Here is a 20,977-nt window from a genome sequence, read left to right as displayed (position 1 = left end):
GAGAGAATGTTGTCTCATTTTCTCCAATTTGTATCAAGAGAATCTCAGGAACCCTCCAGAGAAAATCAAACCCCCCCTCCAAAGTGATCGTTCATTTTGTCAAGCCCAGAGTCCTCAGCTCCGCCCTTCCCCTGCCCTGCTCAGTGCTCTCACTCACTGTGAAGAAGTCATTGCTGTCACATGAGATCCCCGTGTCCCTGGGTGCCCTCCCTCCTGACGGCCAGGGAGGGATCTTGAGCCGGGCCTGGGGTGCTGGGCAGTGTGGTTCTGCAGTGTATTAGCTCTGTCTTCGCCATCCCCCTGAGGGCAGCAGAGAAATGCCTGGCCCTTGGAATCCCTTTCCATCAGCGCCTTAAATGCTACTTACAGAGATAATTCAATTCTTAAAAAATAGATACTCTTTAGAAAATATTATCGTTTATTTCCAGGGTTTCTGTTAGGAGACCTGTGTTGTGTATTTCTTTTAATTATTCTTAAAAAATTAACCTTCTATATAGGGACAGACTGGGAAGGAATATCTAAATGAATATCAGTGTTTCTGTCTGGCTGGTGAGAGATGGTGATTCGTGCCATTTTCTTTGTAATAGTAATAGCAAAATTTATTAAGCACGTACTGTATGCCGGGTGCTATGGAAAGCCCTGGACACACACTGATCACTTACACTTTGAAACAACCTTGTGGGCTAGGTACCATTATGATCCCCGGCCTTGGGTGAGAGCATGGAGGCCCAAAGAAGGTCAGTCGCTTTCCCAAGCTTGCACAGCTCCTGAATGCCGACTCTGGCCAGCTCTAGGCTCTGTGTTCTTGGCCACGGTGTGGGGTCCTTCTCCGTCCTCGCTTTATTCTCACATCACTCTACAGTGAGCATGTGCTTCTTTTAAAAGGAGGAAAAGAGGTTTTGTGTTTAAATGAACCGATCTGGTCTCACCAATGCAAAAACGCGTAGGAAGAAAATACACTTCAAAGACAGTCATGCCCAAAAGGAAATAGGAGAACGATGAAGTATTTTTGTTATACGATTCTGGATTTTCCACAGTCAGTTCAGCATCTCCCACCTAAGTAAACAAAAAAGTAAAACTGAGAAAGCAGAAGAGAAAATCCTGCTACTGGAACCATCAGTAAGAATTCCTGGCACCTACCAGGTTTTTTGTTGTTGTTGTTGTTTGTTTGTTTGTTTGTTTTTGAGAACATCTGTGTTCCAGGAACTTACGTAGAGCATTTTGTTTTGGTGCACTCACGCATTTGACCCTCAAAGGCCCCCAAGAGGGGAGGGGTTGTTGTCAGCCCATTGTAGGGAGGTGGAAACTGAGGTGCAGGGAGCGTTTATACTGCGCTCGCAGACCCAGATGGCAGCGGAGGCCGGCACCGTCCTTCCTGTAGGACAGACCCACCCTAGTCACTTTCCACGCAGGGTCATGCAGGATTTCTGAGAGCGCTGAGCAGGGGAGGGGAAGGGCGGAGCTGAGGGCTCTGGGCTTGACAAAATGAAAGATCACTTCAGGGGAAGTCTGTGGTTTTCTCTGGAGGGTTGCTGAGATTCCCTTGATACACTTTGAGAAAATGAATAGCTGTTTGTATATAGGTACTTACGTTACAGATACTTATGTATGTGAAAAATGTAACAGTCCGGTCTTTGTGCAGAAAACATATTACAGTTTAACAAATGGTTGTGAAACAAGCATCCACTTGGACACAAAACCAGCACCCCAGAAACATCCCCACCCCCACCCTCTTACTGCCCTCCCTACCCGCATGCCCTGTCTCCTTCTGGATCATAATTCCCTCCCTCCCCACACTGCAGCCACTGTCCTGACTTCCATACTATTCATTTCCCTGTTTTTCTTTATCCTCTGACTACCGAGTTATATATCACTAAATAGTTAATTTTGCTGTTTCGAATTCTATGCAGGTAGAATCACACCGGTATGTATTCTCACCTGCGTTCTTTTGCTCGGCATTATATCTTTGAAGGTTCCCTTGTTCTTGATGATGTGTTTTCTTTGCTTGTGCAGTAATTTCAGAGTATGGGTAGTTGGTTTCTCTTTTCTACTATTGATGGGTATCGGGTTGTCTCCAGTTCCTTATGAGCATTCTTGGATGTGTCTCCCAGTACCTGTCAGACTTTCTGTAGGGTATTTACCTAGGAGTTGGAATTATGGGTCATCGGGTGAGTTTATCTTCAGTTTTCCAGATACTGTCAAAGTTTTGCCAAAGGGGTTATCCAGTTTACACTCCTACCAGCAGCATGCAAGACTCCCAGATGCCCCACAGCCTTGCCAACAGTTGGTATGATCAGAGCTCTTTAACCAGCTGAAAAGGGAAGGACATTTTATTGGGTTGTAATGCACATGTCCCTGAATTCTCATGAGGTTGAATATCTTGTCCTTGTCCATAGTTCATTTGAATTCCCTCTTTTGTGAACTACCTATTAAGATTTCTTTTCAGCTAGTTTGTCTTTTTATCATCAATTTCTAGCAGTTTTTATATAGTCTAGACATGAGCTGATTCTTGTCTGTGTTTAAGAATGTACATTACACATATATTTTCCCACATTTTCACTTTGTCAGTGGGCTCTTTGAGTGAATCTGATGAATCTGATGAATGACCTTCTTAATTTTAGTGTAGACCAATTTACCAGGCTTTTCTTATAATGACTGGTGCTTTCTTTGTTCGGTTTAAGAAATCTTTCTCTACCCCCGACACCATGACAGTACTTTTGTCTGTTATCTTTCAGAAGCTTTATTGTTTTGGTTTTCACCCAGGTCTCTGCTCTGCCTAGAATTGATTTTTGCATGTCCTGTGAGGCTGGCTTCCCCCGCCCCCCACTGTAATTTCAAATTGCCTCAGCACTATTTATGGAAAAGATCATCCTTTCCTTTCCCTTGCTGCTTTGTATGCAACTTTGCCATAAATCAGGTGTCCACGTAAGTGTGGCTCTGTTTCTGGGCTTGCTCTTCTGCTTGATTGCTGTATTTGTTGTTCCTTAAGCCAGAAATGCACTGTCTTCATCATTACAGCTTAAAAAAAAAAAGGTCCTGCTATTCAGTAGGACAAGTCTTGATAATTCTTCTTCAAAGATATCTAGGCTGCTCTTGGCCCTCCACATTTTTATAAACAAATTAGAATCAGTGTGTCACGTTACTTACATAAAAAATGTTGTAGTACTTTTATTAATTATATATCAGTATAATAAAGTTGACTAATGCTTCCTGGGCCATCAGATTCTAAATTGAAGTCGCCGTTTGGATTTTCCAAATTCTTCGGGGTCTGTACATCTGGCCTGACCCTTTCTGTCCCTCGAGTCCCGTGGCTCATGGGATCTAGGAGGAGGCACTTGAATGGGAGGGTCCCCGTGCTGAAAGAGACAGGTGCAGAGAGCACTGTCCAGGAAAATAGCAGGTTGAGGGGCCTGAGCTTGGGCACAGACACTCCCTCTTTTTATGGCAATGCTGAACTAGTGTTTACTTTCCTGCACCCTTTCAATAGCTGGTGAACTAACTTTTCGTTATGCTGGACCAAACTAGGAATAGAAAGAAGAATAAAACACCTTCTCTGTCTCATAGAGCTTGGACTCTCCTCCAGCTTCTCTGTGAGTACGCCCCAGTCAACACCAGCAGTGAAAAATGTCCCACAAAAAATGCTCCGTGGTCAAGTAATTAACAAACGACTTCATGCAATGTCCTGTTCTTAGTCACATGGATATTCATGGTTGTGAGATCTGAGAATTGACTCAAATTTGATTAGCAATTACATTAATTTCCTATGGCTGCCATCATGAGTTGCCACAAACTTAGTGGCCTGTAATAACACAAATTTATGATCTTCTAGTTCTAGAGGTCAGAAGCCCACAGTGGGTTTCACTGAGCTCAAATCAAGGTGTCAGCAGGGCTATCGTCCTCTGGAGGATCCTCTCTGGAAAGGAGAATCCATTTTCTTGCCCTTTCCAGCTTCAGGAAGTGGTCCTCGTTCCTGGGCTCCTGACCTCATCCTCCATCTTCAAAGCCAGGAATCACTGGTCACCTCCTTCTCAGGAGGCCATGTCTCTGGTCGAGTCATCTTATCTCCTTCTCCGACTCTGACTCTTCTTTCTCCTTCCACATTTACAGGAATCTTGTTGATTGGGTCCTTGGGGATAATCAGTATAATCTCTTTAAGGCAACTGATCAGCCACCTTAATTCCATATTAGCTTTAATTCTCTTTTGTCATTTAAGCCAGCAGAGGCAGGTTCTAGAGATTAGGACAGGTACATCTTTGAGGGCCATTAGTCTGCCTCCCACACAGTGGCCCCAGCTCAGTAGCCCAGCTGACCCAGTGCTGGGCGTTCCATCGAGGACTCGGTGCCATGCAAGGTCTTTGCAGCCCTGCGCCGTTGTGTTCTCTCCTCTTTGGTACTACTCCTGACTACAGCATGCTAGGTTGGTTTGTTTATGGCCTTTCTTCCATAACACAAACTCCACAGAAAAGCAGGGATTTTGTCTGTTTTGTTCACTATTGTGTCTCAGCAGCTTGCACAGTGCCTGGCCCCTAGTAGTTGCCAGTATGTATTTTGAGTGACTAAGAATGGTTGAAAGTCTCTCCAGTGGGGCAGCAAGTTGCTGCTGCTTTCTTTTTTTTTTTAATTTATTATTTTATTATTATCAAGAGAGACAGAGAATGAGTGGGGGGGGAGGGGCAGAGGCAAAGGGAGAAGCAGGCTCCCAGCTAAGCAGGGAGCCAGACGCGAGGCTTGATCCCAGGACCCCGAGATCATGACCTGAGCCGAAGTCAAGAGTCAGACACTCAACCCACTGAGCCACGCAGGCTCCCCATGCCCTTAGTATCTTAATTATATTTTCCCAGAGCCCTGAGTCTAAAAGAAATACCTAGCAGTTTTGTTTATCAAGCAGTTAGGTTTAAACTACGTAATAAATGTCTGATAAAATAATGCACGTGAATTAAAAGAAAAAATATTTTAATTTTATTTTTAGTATTATTTCCTGTGTCTCAGCTTCTCCTCAGCCACCTCGCCCCTCCCCTCCCATGTTTGTGAATCTGGCAGGCAGCAGGGGGCAGCACTGAGCCACAAAGCACATCCTCTCCTGTCCTGGAGGCACTCCACTGTTCAGCACCCGGATTGCAGATTTTAGTGCTGGCCAGTCTTTTTCCTGTTTGGGCAGAACATGTGGGGTGGTTTCATTAAACAAGAATAAATTCACAGCCTAGGAGGATGAATCGAAAGGAGAGCAAGGAAGTGCATTCGGAAGTACGTTTCTGTAAGATCGTGGCCTGCCTCATACCCTCGCAGGAAAACAACTTCCCCTAAAAACCCAGGGTTGTGCTCTGCATGCTGCTTTATTTGAGGTGTTATCCTAAGATATTGCTGAGGTGGAAAAAGGGTGTTTCTTGATGCGTGAAGATCCCCCTCCCACATCTCTACTGGATTGTTCCTTGGAAAAGATTCGAGAACTTGTTATTGCCAGAGGTTTCTTTAACATCTCTCTGAGGAGGAGCTGCTTGGAAAATGCCCCCAGAAGGGCTCCTGGGTGGGTCGGGTGGTTGAGCATCCGACTCTTGGTTTCAGCTCAGGTCGTGATCTCATGGGTCATGAGATCGAGGCCAGTGTCAGGCTCTGTGCTCAGCCGTGAGTCTGCTTGAGATTCTCTACCTCTGCCCCTCTCTCAAATAAAAGAAAAAAATAAAATGCCACCAGAGATTTCAGCTGAGGGGCCTATCCACACACTCTCTGCTGTCCCCAGGTGGGGGAGGGAGTAACAGGACAATCTCCACAACCTCTTCAGCCCATCAGTTGTTTCTTCCAAGGACACTAAAAGCTTAGTCCTTTGACCTATTAAGTATTAGGTATAATTTGCGTTATGCAATCTGTAGGCCATGCATCAGTGATGATTACGTTGATTGGGGGTTTTATCTAATTGGCATGAAAGAAGGCATATTATTATGAGTGGTGTGGGTTCCGGGCGGGGGTGGGGGGTGGATAGAGCGGCTGCTGGAATATCAACAGGGAGTCAGCAGGGTAGTTGCAGCAACCGTGGCAGGAGAATTGTGTTCCTGTCCCCTGTGTCCCTTCCTCCGGGACTGCCTGAGCAGATACGTTGCTTGCTCAGCCATCTTTAGAGTACCCGTGGTTGACCAGGGGCTCACCTCCGCCTGCAGCCTGGACAGGAGGACATGGCTGGCTTCACAGTTTTGCCCTGAAGCAGAAATCCCTTTAGGCTATGTTGGGTGGTGCTCTTGCCTTGGACACCCCCTGTCCATGCCCCACCCCTGCCCCCTGGGGTCCTCCTCAGCATCTCTTTCTGCTTCACTTTCCTCCCAGGGAATGGGGCCAAGCGTAGCTCTGGTTCCTAACCCTACCGTGCTAAGGACAGCCCCCCTAATTCTAGCCCATATCTGCAAGATCCCCATATTCTAGAATTTTCCAATACCCCCAACTTACTCAACTTCCTCTGTTTGGTTATCTTAATCTGAGTTGTGACAAAACGGAGTCCATGTACTCATAAAATGGATATTGCTCTTCTCAAGATTCTTAGAAACAAGAATAACTGAGATTGGAGGTCTCTGGCCAGCTATGGGAGCAGGTACTTTGAGACTCTAGAACTTCTAGATTGCTCCAAATCACAGAGTAGGATTTCACTGAGAGTGGAGTTGGCCCCATTTCCATGTTATAAACCATCCTCTTTTCTTTTCTTTTTTTTTTTTTTTAAAGATTTTATTCACCTATTTGAGAGAGAGAGAGAGAGCACATGAGAGGGGGGGAGGGTCAGAGGGAGAAGCAGACCCCCTGCTGAGCAGGGAGCCCGATGCGGGACTCGATCCCGGGACTCCAGGATCATGACCTGAGCCGAAGGCAGTCGCTTAACCAACTGAGCCACCCAGGCGCCCTAAACCATCCTCTTTTCATTTCTTCCTTTATCGAACAACATTCCTTATAAACTGTCCCTCAATGATTGCTTTGGGTCTGGGTTTCTGTCTGTAAATCTGGAAGATGTGGCCTCCTTTGCCAAGTATTTATAAACCAGTTGAGTTCCTGTTTATAGTTTGTGTTTTCTCCCGACCTCCAAGTCAATGAGCTCTGGAAGGCCAGGATTCTTAATTATTTGGCTCAATATTGAATCTCCATTCCTGAGACTACTGCTTGGCACAAAGAAGGAGCTCAATAAATATTGATTGACTGAATGAATATTTGAGTGGTTCCATGACGACATCATCGAGGGAAATCAGAATGAGTTAGTCTACACCTGTGAGCAGAGAGACCAGAAGTACCCTCCGCCGAGCTCAAATTCCCTTTGTTTGAATTCATCTCCAGCCTTGCTCTTCATGTGCCCTCATGGACCTGTTAGCACCCCTCTTTTGGGCTGTTTGGGTTGGATCAACTCATATACCACTTGTCCCCACAGGTAGCCAGCCTCTTGTAGGAAGGGCCACTTCCTATTTTTATTCCCAGGGCCTTGAGAACTGTCCTTGCTCAGGGAACATTCTACCAAACTGAAATTTAGTTATATAGATATAGCCTGTGGGTTTTAGTTTGGGCTTGGTACTTTCCCAGAATGAATAAAAGGGTTTGTGGAAAATCCCAGGTATTATATCCATCAGATGCTTAAGTTCATGCCTAGTACCATCTTCTCAAGTCCTAAGGAAAAGGTTGAGTCTTGAACAACTATTAAAACAATAGATAGCAACTCCAAAAAAAAGCAGGGGTAGGGGAGATCTGCAAAATTCAAATTAATAAAACATCTAATTAAATGTTTTCAAAGCATACCATTATGTCAACTCCGTTTTTTGCTAAATTTAATGCTCGTAAACATTTCATTACATTTGAAAATAATTTGTGGCTTTGACTTTTCTCCCTTCACAATTCCTGAATTTGTACAATGAGTGCTGAGAAATCTTAGCCAACCATAAATTAAATGAATTCCATAAAGCCAAATAAATGTGAAAGCAAAAATATAAAAATAGTTTCAAAAATGTTTATGATAGAAACCATTTAATGACAGACGTGGGTGTGTTTTAATATGGTGGATATGGTGTGGGATGGAGTACTCTAAAAGGAAGTGCACTCAGGGCCTACAGATATTTCAGAGCAACCTCCAAAAAACTATAGAATTTCTGCATAACGGTGCTTCAGTACTAGCTTTCCCCCTGTAGGATTTTTTGACTAGTTCCTCTAATGTCATTTGTATAAACCAGGTTCTCATCTGATTGATGTGAAATAATATCCTTGATCTTTGACTCTTTTGCTCATTGAGTGGCTTTTGCTTTTTTTTTTTTTTTAATCTAATCTCTGTTTTATCTTCTTCTTTCAGGAATCCTTTTCACGATGCTGGTATTTGGACCAGCCTGTGGATTTATCCTAGGCTCTTTCTGTACCAAAATCTACGTGGATGCAGTCTTCATTGACACAAGTAAGGAGTATATCTCAACTTCTCACCGCCACCCCCGAGCATGTCCTCCATCATAAGGGAGCCCTTCAGCCTTTGGGTTCTAAAACCTTCCTACTGAGGGGCAGCCTCGGTGCGTGGACCTCAAGCTGCTAGCCCACCAGAGATCAAAGGAAAGAGCATGAGTGTTGGCTCAGATGGCCTCGGATCCAGTGGTGTTCCACCAGTGTCCACCCGGAGGCTGAATAATCTCTGTGGTTGATTTTACTCCTCAAATCTGGATCTTCCTCATCTGTAAATTAAGGGTAACAATTCTATCTGCTTCGTGGGGCCACTATAAGAACTAAATGAGAGGATAGATGTAGAGTGCCTGGCATTTTCTCATTGAATGTTAGTCCATTAACCTATATGAGAACCCCACTTTCTAAGTGTGTTCTGGAAATGCAGATGTACAAACGGGGTCGATGAGACAGAGTATCTGAAACCCCCTTCTACAAGGCAGTGTTGTAGAGGCCTCTATGAAGAAATGTACCATAGCTCAGAACCACTTCAAGCAACACTTCTTGGTTCCTAGCAGGAAGAGCAAGTGTATTTCTCCAACGGCTCTGGGCCCCCCAGACCCTAGGCACACTTTGATCCACCAGTGGGCTGGTTAACATAGGCTAGGTTGTACCGTGGTCACACACGGTTCCCAAATCTTAAGTGATTTTATCCAACCAAAGTTTCCTTCTTGGGCATGCTACGTATCTAGTGCAGGATGGCAGTGTTAGGGAGGGTGAGGCTTGGCTCCTCACGGTCACTCCAGGACGCAGGTCACAGAAGCTTCATCTGACCCCAGCTTGCGCAGTTGCCAAGGCAGGAGACCAGGCCGTGGCAAGTTGCACACTGGCTCTCGAAGCTTCTCCTTACGTTTCTGTGGCCAAAGCAAAAGTCATGTGGTCTCTCAGTCTTCTCTTGCTGTGCAACAAATTACCCCACGCTTAGTGACTGAAAACAACACTGGGGTGTTGTTTATTATATCACAGGTTATTTCTGTGGGTCTGGAGTCCAGGAGCAGCTTGGCTGGGTGGTTCCGATTCAGGGTCCCTCATGAGTTTGTGGTCAGGGTGTTGACATGGTGTCCACTCATCTCAACGCTCAACCGCAGGAGATTCGACTTCTAAGTTCACTGCCAAGGCTGTCAGCAGGCCTTGGAGGATCCGCTTTCAGTCTCATATCCCTGGGCCTCTCGACCAGGCTCCCTCTCCAGGGCTTCCCTGTAGCAAACCACCCAAGAGAGGGTGAGAGAGAGAGCCCGAGACAAGAGCCGTGGTCTGTTGATAACCTTGGCTCGGAAGTGACATGTCGTTCCTCTTCTGCTGCATCCTGGGGGTCGAAAGCAAGCCACCTGTTCCGGTCTGCACTCAGGGCGTGAATACCAGGGCGTGGGATCCCTGGAGACCATCTGAGACGCTGCCCCCCATATGTGGTCACAAGTCAGCCGTGAGCCCCGAACAGAACGCTCCGTTTCTGTATGCAGTTCAGTGAGCATAGGAGCCATGTTTCCTTCCTCGCTGAGAACGGAGTGCGGGAAGCCATCCCAGCTTCTCCTCCTCATACCAATCTTTTCTCAGGATCAATAAGAGCTCAGTCCCTGGCTTCTCAATCCATCATCACTTGACAGTGCTTAAAATTTACTAATTCACTCCAAAGAAATAATGTGGTTTTAAATCCAGTCAAGCCCCTCTGTGATTCACTCCATTAATCCCACTGATATATTTACTTGTAGCTAATGATGTTACAAATTTGCAAGTGGCGGGGGTGGGGGTGGAGAAAATCAAATGAAGCTTTGTTTACTTATTCTTTTAAAGTGCTGGCTCTGTTCAGGAGGTGATTGGATGCTGCTGTCTTGTGGCAGTTGGTGACCCTTTGTACCCTGCTCCTAATGAGTGGGACGAGGGGTGGCCTGGTCAGAGAAACATCACGTGGTGGGAGTCGGCTGCCATCTTGCTCATATGGACAAAAACAAGCCAGCTTCCACCACTGTACCAAAGGCAGCACAAGACAGGAATCGTAAAAGCGGGTGAGGGAAAGGGGTGCACCCCCCGTGCAATGGGGAGGGCTTCCTGGAAGGAGAGGCCAGGTGGCCAGGCAGTTTATCCTGCCCCTCAGCGTCATCAGCAGTGGCTCCCTTGGATCAAGGCCTGTGGGTTACCAGAATCTCTGAGCCAAGAACCTCAGCTCATTCTCTTCCAACCCTTCCATAGTACAGACGAGGAAACGGGGCCTAGAGAGGGACAGGGATGTACCCAGTCCAAGGGGCGTATCTCTATAAAACCCAGGTCTCCTAGCAAGCATGTGGGCATTTCCACTTCACAGCCCCCTCCACCATGCAACCTCCTGGGAACTAAATAGCATCTTTTCTCTGTGCCTGGTGGACAAGGGGCTCGAGGGGCTTAGCCAGTTCATTCGTGGTCCCCATTGATGTGCTGTTCCTTTGCATCGGGCTGTTCCCTCAGCCTGGAGTCCTGCCTGTGGTCCTGTCTGGTCTGCATCTTTCTTCACCCGTCGGGGCGCCGTGTGAAGCAACATCACCCATGGTTCTAGGCTCACTGGCAGTTTCGAAGCAGAAGGCAGATGGGCGCGTTCCTGGTCCAGCTGGGCATCTTGCTTATGGCATCCCCCCCCACCACACACACGCACACAAGCAAATAGCAGAAGTCCCATCCAGTGTGTCTCTAAGAAAGGGAAGGATGCTCTGTGAGTCACCATCTTTTGTTTGCTTCCTTGCTGAAGGCCCAGGGAGGGCTGGTGCTGTTTTTTACCAGTAGAGGGCAGAAGAATGTAATTTATTCTATCGGAGAGCAAGACAGAGAATTCAATAGTTGCCAGCAATTTTAATGATTTCTCATCTTGTGACTAAAACTTGTTCTGTCTGGAATGGATTCAGGCTGTATTTTGAGAAGGGGGTTCTCAATTCTTTAGGGGTGACCCTCCTGTATTTTTTCTTCGCCAGTGAAGATAGAGGTCCTCCTTAGGGCTGTCCGACCTAGGAAAGCATGTCCTGAAGCCTGAATGGAAAGGGCCAGGCACACAGCGGAGAGCTGGGTAGGGGCTGGGGAGAGCCGTGATCTGGAACCTGAGGTGAGGCGGGCAAGGCAGAGCCCTTGTCTTAGGGCAGATGGAGGAGGGAATGTGCCCTGCACTGTGCAGCCTGGCCACAGATGAGGACACAGGATTGAAGGGGGGAGACCAGTGAGGAAGGCTGGTTGCAGTCTGTGTGGGGGAGGGAAGGCAGTCGGTTGTAGGAACAGACCAGCTGTGGGTGGGCAGACCCCGCGGGCAGCTCCCCAGAAGGACTCTGCTGGCCTTGTTTAGACACTGGAATTCTGCCGCGGCTACTCTCCATCTGTGTTTGATCCCTGTGGGGCTCCCGTGGCCCCTGTTCTTAAGGGGAGATGCCTCTTGTAACAGCCTGGGGAAGGAGTGATGGTGCAGCCAGAAGCACTTTCGGAGAACATCTTTGTAAGACTGAAACCAGTTGAGAACAGAACCTAGAAGAAAGGAGGACTTGGTAGCAGGAATGTGCCCCAAAGCACTGAATCGACCGACCTTAGCAGTGGGTTATCAGAAGAAGATTGATGACTGATCGCTTATTAAAGCTGTATGTAGATGGTCTCATCTGAACTTCAGGACATTCCCCTTAGAGGTTGGGTCCTTCTGTCCTCCCACTTACCAGCTGAGCTGTTCTCATGCAGTGATTACGAGTTCAGAGTTCCGATGCTGGAATCAGTACCCCTTCCAAGCTTTGTGATCCTGGGGGCCTTTCTCCACAAGGGTCTGTGCGTGGATGACATGAGTTAATCATGCCAAGAGCGTAGCACGGCGCCTGGTGTATAGTAAGCACATGGTCAGCGACAGGTTCACTCCTTTCCACAGCGAGTAGGATTCAAAGCCCAAGCCTCCGTCTGACTCCAAACCGGGCAGCTTATGTCCCTGGAATTTCTCCAGGACTTTTGCCAGAAGGCTGCACCCTTCCGTGGACAAAGGCCTTGCTGAGATGACCTAACCTCGTCAGCCCAGCCATACAGACTCATCCTCAGGCATGCACCAGCTGACCCCACTAGGGCTGCGTGGTGTTTGCCCCTGGAATAAGATGGGTCCATATGTTTGCTTCCTTAAAAAAGGTCAGCCAGCCAAGAGCTTCCTGCTCTGGGGCTAGCTGCGGGCTTCGTCAGAGTCCTTCATGTTAGACTAAATTAGCTTCACGGCCAGGATCCTGATCATTCCATGCTGCCGTCTACCCTTAGCCCCTCCCTGTCTCCAGTTTCTAATTTGGTCTGTAACTTAATGATACTCTTGGAATGCTTGAGTCCCATAGCAAAAGTTTCACAAAATAGGTTAGACAAATAGGTAAATGGACTGAAAAAAAAAAAAAAAAACAGCCCACGGTACCACTTACACATTAGTGTGGCCTGGGAGTCACAAGTAAATATCCCCAATTTGCTTTGATTGGCCCCTTCTCACAGTCCTGGATATCCTCATGGGTGGGTTGGTTGTTCAGTTAGTTTTAAACTGGTTTGACTGTTCCCAATGATTTTTTTCTTTCTTACCTACGATGGTGGCAGGCCTCAGAAATGGGAGAAAAATCTCAATCCCCTGTGTTTACATGACCTTAAACAGAAGAAGCAAACACTGCCAAAAGCTTGCTCGGCTTACCCAATAAAACCACAAAAACACTCCGAATGTTGGATTCCGAGACATGGCAGGGTTAGAAAAATGGATCTTGTAAAGCAGAAATCCTTCAAGCCTATACAGACAGTTCTGCAAAGGCAGGCCGGACTGTGCCTGTCTTATGGTGTACAGACATCTCCATCATGGTGATGCTTTGCTCTACTTCCTCCACACCTGGAATGACGGGGCCGATGAGTGCCTGGTTGGTGTTAGCCAGCCCATCGGAGTCCCCTAACTGAGGGGTGCCATGCCTTTGTGAGCGTTGCTCCCTCAGCCTGGGATCCTGTCCCTACCCTGTTCTTTTCAATGTGTTTTTGTCCTTTGTGGTTGCAGTTTGATTGACAGTTAAGTACATCTAAGTAAATGAGACACGCGGGTACTTCTCAGTTTTGTTCTGGGCATCTTACTGACCACAGTCTTCACGAAAAAGCTGAAACTGCAGTAATTTTTTTTTTTTTAAGATTTTATTTATTTGCGAGAGAGAGAATGAGAGACAGAGAGCATGAGAGGGAGGAGGGTCAGAGGGAGAAGCAGACTCCCTGCCGAGCAGGGAGCCCGATGCGGGACTCGATCCTGGGACTCCAGGATCATGACCTAAGCCGAAGGCAGTTGCTTAACCAACTGGTTAAGCCAGTTTCGGGAGCCACCCAGGCGCCCGAAACTGCAGTAATTTTTTAAGATCAAGATACTACCTAGAGCCACGTCGAAAGAAAAGTAACGAGGTTTTCACCCCGTTCCCCACCTGTACCTGAAACAACACTTTCATGATTCCAAGCCTGCCCAGGATCACTGTTCTTGAAGAGCATGACTTTTTATTTCCTAAGCCTTTGGTAGTAGTCAGGGTAGGCTCAGTTCTGCTGCAGTAACAAACACCTCCAAAATCTCAGTCGCTGAGAATAACAACTAAAGATTTGTTCCTTGCTTATACACACAGCACAGGTCAGCAGTGACATTTTGTTCATCGTAGTCTCTCAGGGACCATCTTAGGAGCATTTCACATGCTTCCATGATCAGCTGGGGCAAAAGGGCGTGACACATATCCGACCACTCACACTTCAGTGGCAAAGTTCTGTGGCGTGTGGCTATACCTAAGTTCATGGTGAGGGAGGGGTAATCCTTGTTCTCCAAAGAGGAGATCCAAATGAAGACATCAGTAACCTCAACCGCACTGTTCTTTGCTGGCCGACATAGAGAACTTTCCCTCAACATCAGTAGAACTAGAACATACCTGCTGACAGTGACGATTGCCAGGCAGGTGGGGAGGGATTTTCACCATCACTTCTGCGGAGGTGCCTTAGAAAAGAAAACTTCTCAGCCTGGGTTCAAGAATTAGCCATCTTCCTGAGAAGTGCCAAAATCAGGACTAAAACTCCACCCCCAAGCCAACCCTGACCTGAGGGCGGCATGCTCCAAAGCTGAGTGGTTTCTCCTCAGAACATTATTTCTCTCCCTGCCACGGTGCTCTGGATGGTTGCAATGGAGAGGGGGGAAAAAAATCAATCCTTCCAAAATGGTCAACTGTGATTTTCCTATAAAATCCTGCCCCCCCCTCCCTGCCCCCACCACACCTTGCTGCAGATCCCTCTCCCTCTCCTTGCCTGCACCACAGGCAGGCTTTGGTCTGACACAGGTCATGTGCTCTTCCCTGTCTTACAAATTACGAGCCAACGTTGGCTTTCCACACGCAGGCACATGCCTACGGGGAGCGAGTTGACACGTTCACATAAACATCCGCCTCCCCACTGCAACCCCTCTCCCTGGGATGTTTCCTCACATGTAGAAGAGAGTCACTAACTTCCTAACTAAAATATGACTCTCTACGTGCTACTAATTTTGTTTCCCCAAACAACTGCCAGGATTTCTCTCTCTCTTCTACTGGCTCACATCTGCCAGCTTTCAATTCCCCCTTTATGGAGCCCATCGACAATGGAGGGAGATACCACAGCTCCCGTTTATGTCTTTTGTTTTCATTCATTGCTTGGCAGCAGGTGAAGAAACAGTCAGTAACTGGAGAAAACATTCCTGCTCAGCTACCCGAGGCCATCTGACTTCCTTTTCTCTTCTCATGTTTGCATAAAGATGCTTTCAAGATCACCTTGGGTTTTCTCATGCTTTTTTCAAGCTTTCCCATACTCAAAAACCCCTATATCTTGAAATCTGCATTCATGTAAATATATACCTACAAGTAGATAGAAGAGCTACCATGTACAAAGAGCCTATGTGTCAAGTGATCCTTGCTCGTTACCTCTTATCCTTGCACGCAGTCTTGGTGGATGTCGCCTTTATTTTGCAAGTGATCAAAGTAAGGCTCAGAGAGGGTAAGTAGCTTGCCCAGCACCACATGCTACTAAGCAGCAGAGCTGGGATTCAACCCTCTGCCTGCCAAAGCTTATACTCTTTCTTCTCTGACGTGCAGCTGTGCAGAAGCATCTGGCTCATGGTAGTGCCCTAGATACTGCTGTTGGGTGGATATCAATGCCTCCAGGAGAGAGACCACCGATGTTCCAAAGACCAACGGCAAAGTTGGTGATCTTAGGCCCATTGCACAAAGCACAGGAGTTAATCATCCACTCAGGGAGCCCAGAACAAAGCCTAGACGGTCCAGAAGGGCAGTGTAGCAAAGTGATAAGGAACCTGGCCCTTGGCATCTGAATGCCCGTCTTCCAGTCTTCAACTCTGTGAATTTGGGCAGGGTATCTACACTTTCTTTCTTTCTTTTTTTTTTTTTAAGATTGTATTTATTTATTTGAGGGAGAGAGAGAGCATGAGCAGGGGGAGCGGCCAAGGCAGAGGGAGAAGCAGGCTCCCTGCTGAGCAAGGAGCCCAACACGGGACTCGATCCCAGGACCCTGGGATCATGACCTGAGCCGAAGGCAGATGCCCAACCAACTGAGCCACCCAGGCGCCCCAGTACCTATATTTCCTAAGCCTCGATTTTTCTATCTATATAAGATTGGGATAATAAAAGACTCTACCTTGTAGGATTGTGGGGAGGGTTGACCAGAACAGTTAAGAATATACTCTGCATACAAACAATGAATCATGGAACACAACATCAAAAACTAATGATGTAATGTATGGTGATTAACGTAACAATAAAACATATAAAAAAAAAGAATATACTCTGCATAATGCCCAGTGCAGAGTAAGCACTCAGTGAATGATGGCTGGGCTCTTTATTAGTGGTAGCTGAAGAGTCTTCAGGGAGAACATTTTACAAATGGTGAAGTGCTGGTTTGGTGTCTGTGGTCATTTCTCTTCCCAAGCCTGTCCATCCATCTGGTCCAAGGCTGTAGTCCTGTTAGTTCTAAGCTCATATGCCCTGCCCCCATGTCCAAGAATGTCCTTCTGTGGTCCAGAGGTATGGGACTATCATCAAGGAGACATTTCTTTTTTTAAAAAAATGTTTTATTGTTATGTTAATCCCCATACATTACATCATTAGTTTTAGATGAAGTGTTCCATGATTCATTGTTTGTGCATAACATCCAGTGCTCCATGCAGAATGTGCCCTCCTTAATACCCAACCTCCCACCCCCCTCCCCTCTAGAATCCTCAGTTTGTTTTTCAGAGTCAAGGAGACATTTCTAAGCAGCCTATCTGAGAGTGCTCTATGAAGGGTAGTTGTAGAGAAAGACAAAAAAAAAAAAAAAATCTACCAGGCGGTAGGCTGTAGTTTGTCTTCATGACTTCAGCTGGTAAATCAAAGAAATAATAGCACAAGACAGCCAAACCACATGCACGCTGCCTTTAAGCATTAAGTTGGCTGCAAAGCTTTCTAATAAAGGACTGCCCCAAACCACAGGCCACCACCAAGATTTGAATTAACCTACCCACTAGCAGTTTGGAAACAAGATCCTAGCCGTAAGTATGAAGCTAACAGTGTTTAAATGCTCAAGCATATGCCAGGGACTATTCTGAGCACATCATATCTGGTGTGGCTCATTGGATCCTCCCTCCAAACTCCAGAAGGTGCTGTCACCGTCCTCATGGTCCTACAGGTTAGTCAGCGAGGCACGGAGAGTTCAGATCACTAGGCTGGGGTCCCGCAGTGAGAAGTGGCAGGATTTCACTCCAGGTATCTCAGCTCTTGACTTCATTCAATGCCGTCCCTTACGATCTGTGAACCTGATTTGAGACCGGGAGTGGGGTGTTGAATGGGATCTCCGAGTAGCTGCTTTTTGAGGGGTGGGAGAAACAAGAGCACTGATGTGAACAAAAGGCTGCCTTTTGAAGCGTCCAGGCCCCCTGCTCCCTCCCCTGCCTCTCTCCCACCCCGAGGCTGTGTCCAGAGCCCTCTCCTGTCTGTGCACCTGACTCAGACCCTCAGCCATATCCCGGCCCGGCTGTGTCCTCTCCTCCTGACTGTGCTCTTTCCCATTGCAGGTAACCTGGACATCACTCCGGACGACCCCCGCTGGATCGGAGCCTGGTGGGGCGGCTTTCTGCTCTGCGGTGCCTTACTCTTCTTCTCTTCCCTCTTGATGTTCGGGTTTCCACAGTCTCTGCCCCCACACTCAGACCCTGCCATGGAGAGCGAGCAGGCCATGCTCCCCGAAAGAGAATATGAGAGACCCAAGCCCAGCAACGGGGTCCTGAGGCACCCCCTGGAGCCGGACAGCAGCGCCTCCTGCTTCCAGCAGTTGAAAGGTAAAGGCGCCTCGAATGTGGGTGGCCAGAGCAAAGGAGGAGGGCTCGTCTAGGCCGGTGGGGGAATGGAGGACACTCAGGACTGGGTGCTGGGGGCTTGAGGTACAACCACACTTGTTTTGCATGGTTTGCCTTCTCTGGCCCGATGCTTAACATTAGCCCTGAGAAGGAAATGACCTGATGCTCAAAATAAAAGCAGAGTAGCTACCACTCAGCGAAGGGGCAGCAGACCAATCTCCCCAGCAGAGACCCCGGTGCTTACCAAAGCTCCTGATGCATAATAAGTAGACATGTCTGTAGAAGGAAGGTTCTAGACATCTCGTGGAGCCCTTGGACTCTTTCTGATCACCACGTACAAGTGCGTTGTAGCAAGAAAGGACTTGAGAAGCAGGGCTTCCTTTGCCTGATTTGGGCATTCTTCAAAAGCCACATCCAAAAGTGCATTTCCTTTGAATCGCTCTGTCCTTCCATCCCCTCCGTGTGAGACGTGTTTCTCTGGAAGGAAGTGTGAACTCTGTCTTAATAATAAAGTCACCCTTGAGAAGGTGGCCAAGCTCTCGGTTTTTAAAAGAAACCGAACGCATCTTTTCTGACAAAATGGAGCGATCCGGAATGAGAATGAGAAGCATGCCCCCCACCCCGGCCCCCGGGGTTGTTTCCACATTTGGCAAAGCATCTTCAAGGCAAATAGTGCTAGTGCGGCCTCGGGCCACTGGGTGTCTGTCCCAGCCCCCTCCCCACCGCAAGGTCTGTGCCACGCTCCTGAAGTCCCAGGACACCTCCCGTGGGTCCCCCAAAGAACCTGCTGGGTTTTTGAAGTGGGCAGTGGCAAGGCCGGGGCCCTCCTCCTCGGTGAGGCTGGGGCGGGAGGAAGGTGGATGGTCACCTGTTGGCAGAATCCGGGTGCACCTGTGAGCGGTGCCAGGCTGCCACGGGCCAGCTGAGAAACTGGGTGAAGGTCTCTTCACCGAGCTTTTGTATGACGAGGAACACTTCCTCCAGAGGAGCTCAGCACAGCCTCTCTGCTGCGGTCCCCACTCCGCTCTTCACTAGAACTGGGATCATTACCTTCTGCACGCTTCATTTCCACAAGCGGGCAGTTGTGATAGCGTTCCGAAGTCACAGTGGGGCCGTGAGAATTAAAGCACGGCCCGCAGAAGACTCTCTGCTGATAGTGCCTGTTCGTCGGGGAGGGATCGGAAGAACTTGTGTGAATTCCCAGAAGAGACTAATTAATAATCTAAGGTTATGTCTGAACCCCTGTTCCGCGATCGTTTCTACCAAGGTAGAAATCTGGAATTGTCCGTGGAAGGTCTTCAGAACCGTCTAAGTTCCAGAATGCACGGGTAGAAGGTGGCCACCCACGCTGTGTCCATGGGGGTTGCCTTAGCTTGGACCCCCAGGAGTCTGTGCTTAATAGAAGAGCCCCCTCCCGCCCCACACACACCCAAAGAGCCAGGCAGAGGGCCATGCTTACTGCTGTCCTAAAGCATAGGCAGCCGCACAGGGGGTCCCAATAACCAGATCTGCAGGAGTAAATGGGGCTGGCCCAAGTGGGCCTTGCGGGGGACGCCCTGGACCAGAGCAGGGGCAGCCTTTCTGGGTCTTTCTTTGTCCCAGGGTGATTGCAAGAGCTGCACCAGTAATCTCTTATCTTTCATCTCTGAGGATGCGAAGATGAAAAGATGTAATCGTGCCATCAAAGTACTCACCATCCAGTGTAGGGACAGACCAGCAAGCCAGCAAAGGCAGCCCAGTGTGGAAGGGAGGTTATGGACGTATTGGAGGCAGGCGGCGGCGGGGGGGAGCCCACGTCTTGGGTCAGAGGCTGAGGGATGTCATATCTTCAGAATTCTTGGGTGAGGATTCAGTTGCTTGTTAACTTCTTTGTTCAGCATGTACTGAGATCCTGCTAGACTCTAGGGACTCAGTGGTAACCCAGGCAGCTTGTATCTGGAGCTAGTGCTGTAGCCGTGGGGGGCGGGGGGCCTCCAACAGGCAGAACTGGAGCAATGGCAGAGTGAATGTTGGATGTACCGTGGCTGACCTGGTGCACATTTGGGTAGACTGGTCTGAGACTCGCTATAGGCCGTAACGACCGTGAGTTTTGGCCTGTGTACATACGTGGGCTCCACTTCTAATAATTAATGATTTTTAATTAGAATTAACAATTCCCAGAGGCAGTAGGTCTATTAATGGACCTAAAGAATGTCCCAGCAGGAAAGGAAGGCAATGTGTCTAGAAGAATCCCCAGGAGCCGAAATCCAGTGACGTGAGCTATTATGCTAATAAACACATTTTACGTGCCCCAGCACATGGATTGGGGGGCGGGGCATGGTGGTTTACATCCTTCATTTTTCCACATGAGACCATGTTTTTGCCACATGGACATTTCCACCAAAAGCACCATGCAGTGTCACCCGGTGCTCCCGAACTCTTTCTCCGGTTTGCAGCCTTGAAGGCCCCCATGGGTTCAAGGCAGAGCGCTGTACATTTGTGGGTACAGATAAGCTGAGCAGTGTTGTGTGTGGAGGAATTAACATTGCTCTAAAAATATATATGTTGCAATTTCTCATCTGTTTCATTTGAGTTTGCAAACGGGTTCCTTCTTTGGCCATCAGTCCGTGTCCCCTGCCATGCTCCACAGATGGGGGAGGGCCCTGAGAAGAGCTGGTGTCGTGTGCTGAGCAGCTGTTCCATCCTCCTCCCTGCACCTCCCGGCACCGAGACAGTCTGCCCCCCTCCTGGGAGAGCAGTGGGGCGGTTCCTAATCTTGCAGCCTTGGCCGTGTTGCTTAGTTCCCCTTGGCTTTCACATATGCTGTCTGGTTAACATTATTACTTATTCCTGTTTATAGATGAGGAAACCAAGCTCTGGTGATCTAGGACTTCAGGCTTACTTTTCAGGGCACTGTCCCCAAAAACGAGTTCCCAAGCACTTCCCAAGCACCCTCCCACTGGGCCACTGGGTTTGAAGGTCTCCTTCCAACAAAGTTGGCCATCACTGGGTTTGCAACTCTTAGAAGAAGAAGAGAGACAGAAAGCCCAGAGTGGTGTTCTATAAGTGTAGAGAAGCCGTTACTTCTTACACGGCCCAGAAGTACCCATCTTGTAGGGACTGACACATAACTGTTTAACAAAGCAGGCAGCCGGCAAACAAATGCTTGGGTTTGTTAAACTCCAGTATCTTCCCGGGTGGGAGTCTGCAAACCCAAGACACATTTGTGCATCTTAGCTG

The 20,977-nt window shown here is 48.0% G+C and overlaps 1 protein-coding gene across 5 annotated transcripts in view; it reads left to right on the top strand.

The window, feature by feature from the left end:
• SLCO3A1 (solute carrier organic anion transporter family member 3A1) overlaps positions 1–20,977 on the top strand; it is a 305,060-nt gene that overhangs the window by 220,008 nt on the left and 64,075 nt on the right. For all 5 annotated transcript variants that reach the window (XM_035024065.1, XM_035024068.1, XM_035024066.1 and 2 more), the window contains exons 3-4: positions 8,303–8,401; positions 17,477–17,740. In XM_035024065.1, coding sequence (XP_034879956.1) covers positions 8,303–8,401; positions 17,477–17,740 — 363 coding nt within the window. The remainder of the gene's footprint in view (positions 1–8,302; positions 8,402–17,476; positions 17,741–20,977) is intronic.

This window comes from Mirounga leonina, unplaced genomic scaffold (genome assembly GCF_011800145.1).
Source record: "Mirounga leonina isolate KUSES-001 unplaced genomic scaffold, KU_Mleo_1.0 Mir_178, whole genome shotgun sequence".
NCBI classification, from domain to species: Eukaryota; Metazoa; Chordata; class Mammalia; order Carnivora; family Phocidae; genus Mirounga; species Mirounga leonina.
This window is presented reverse-complemented; position numbering and strand designations above follow the sequence as displayed.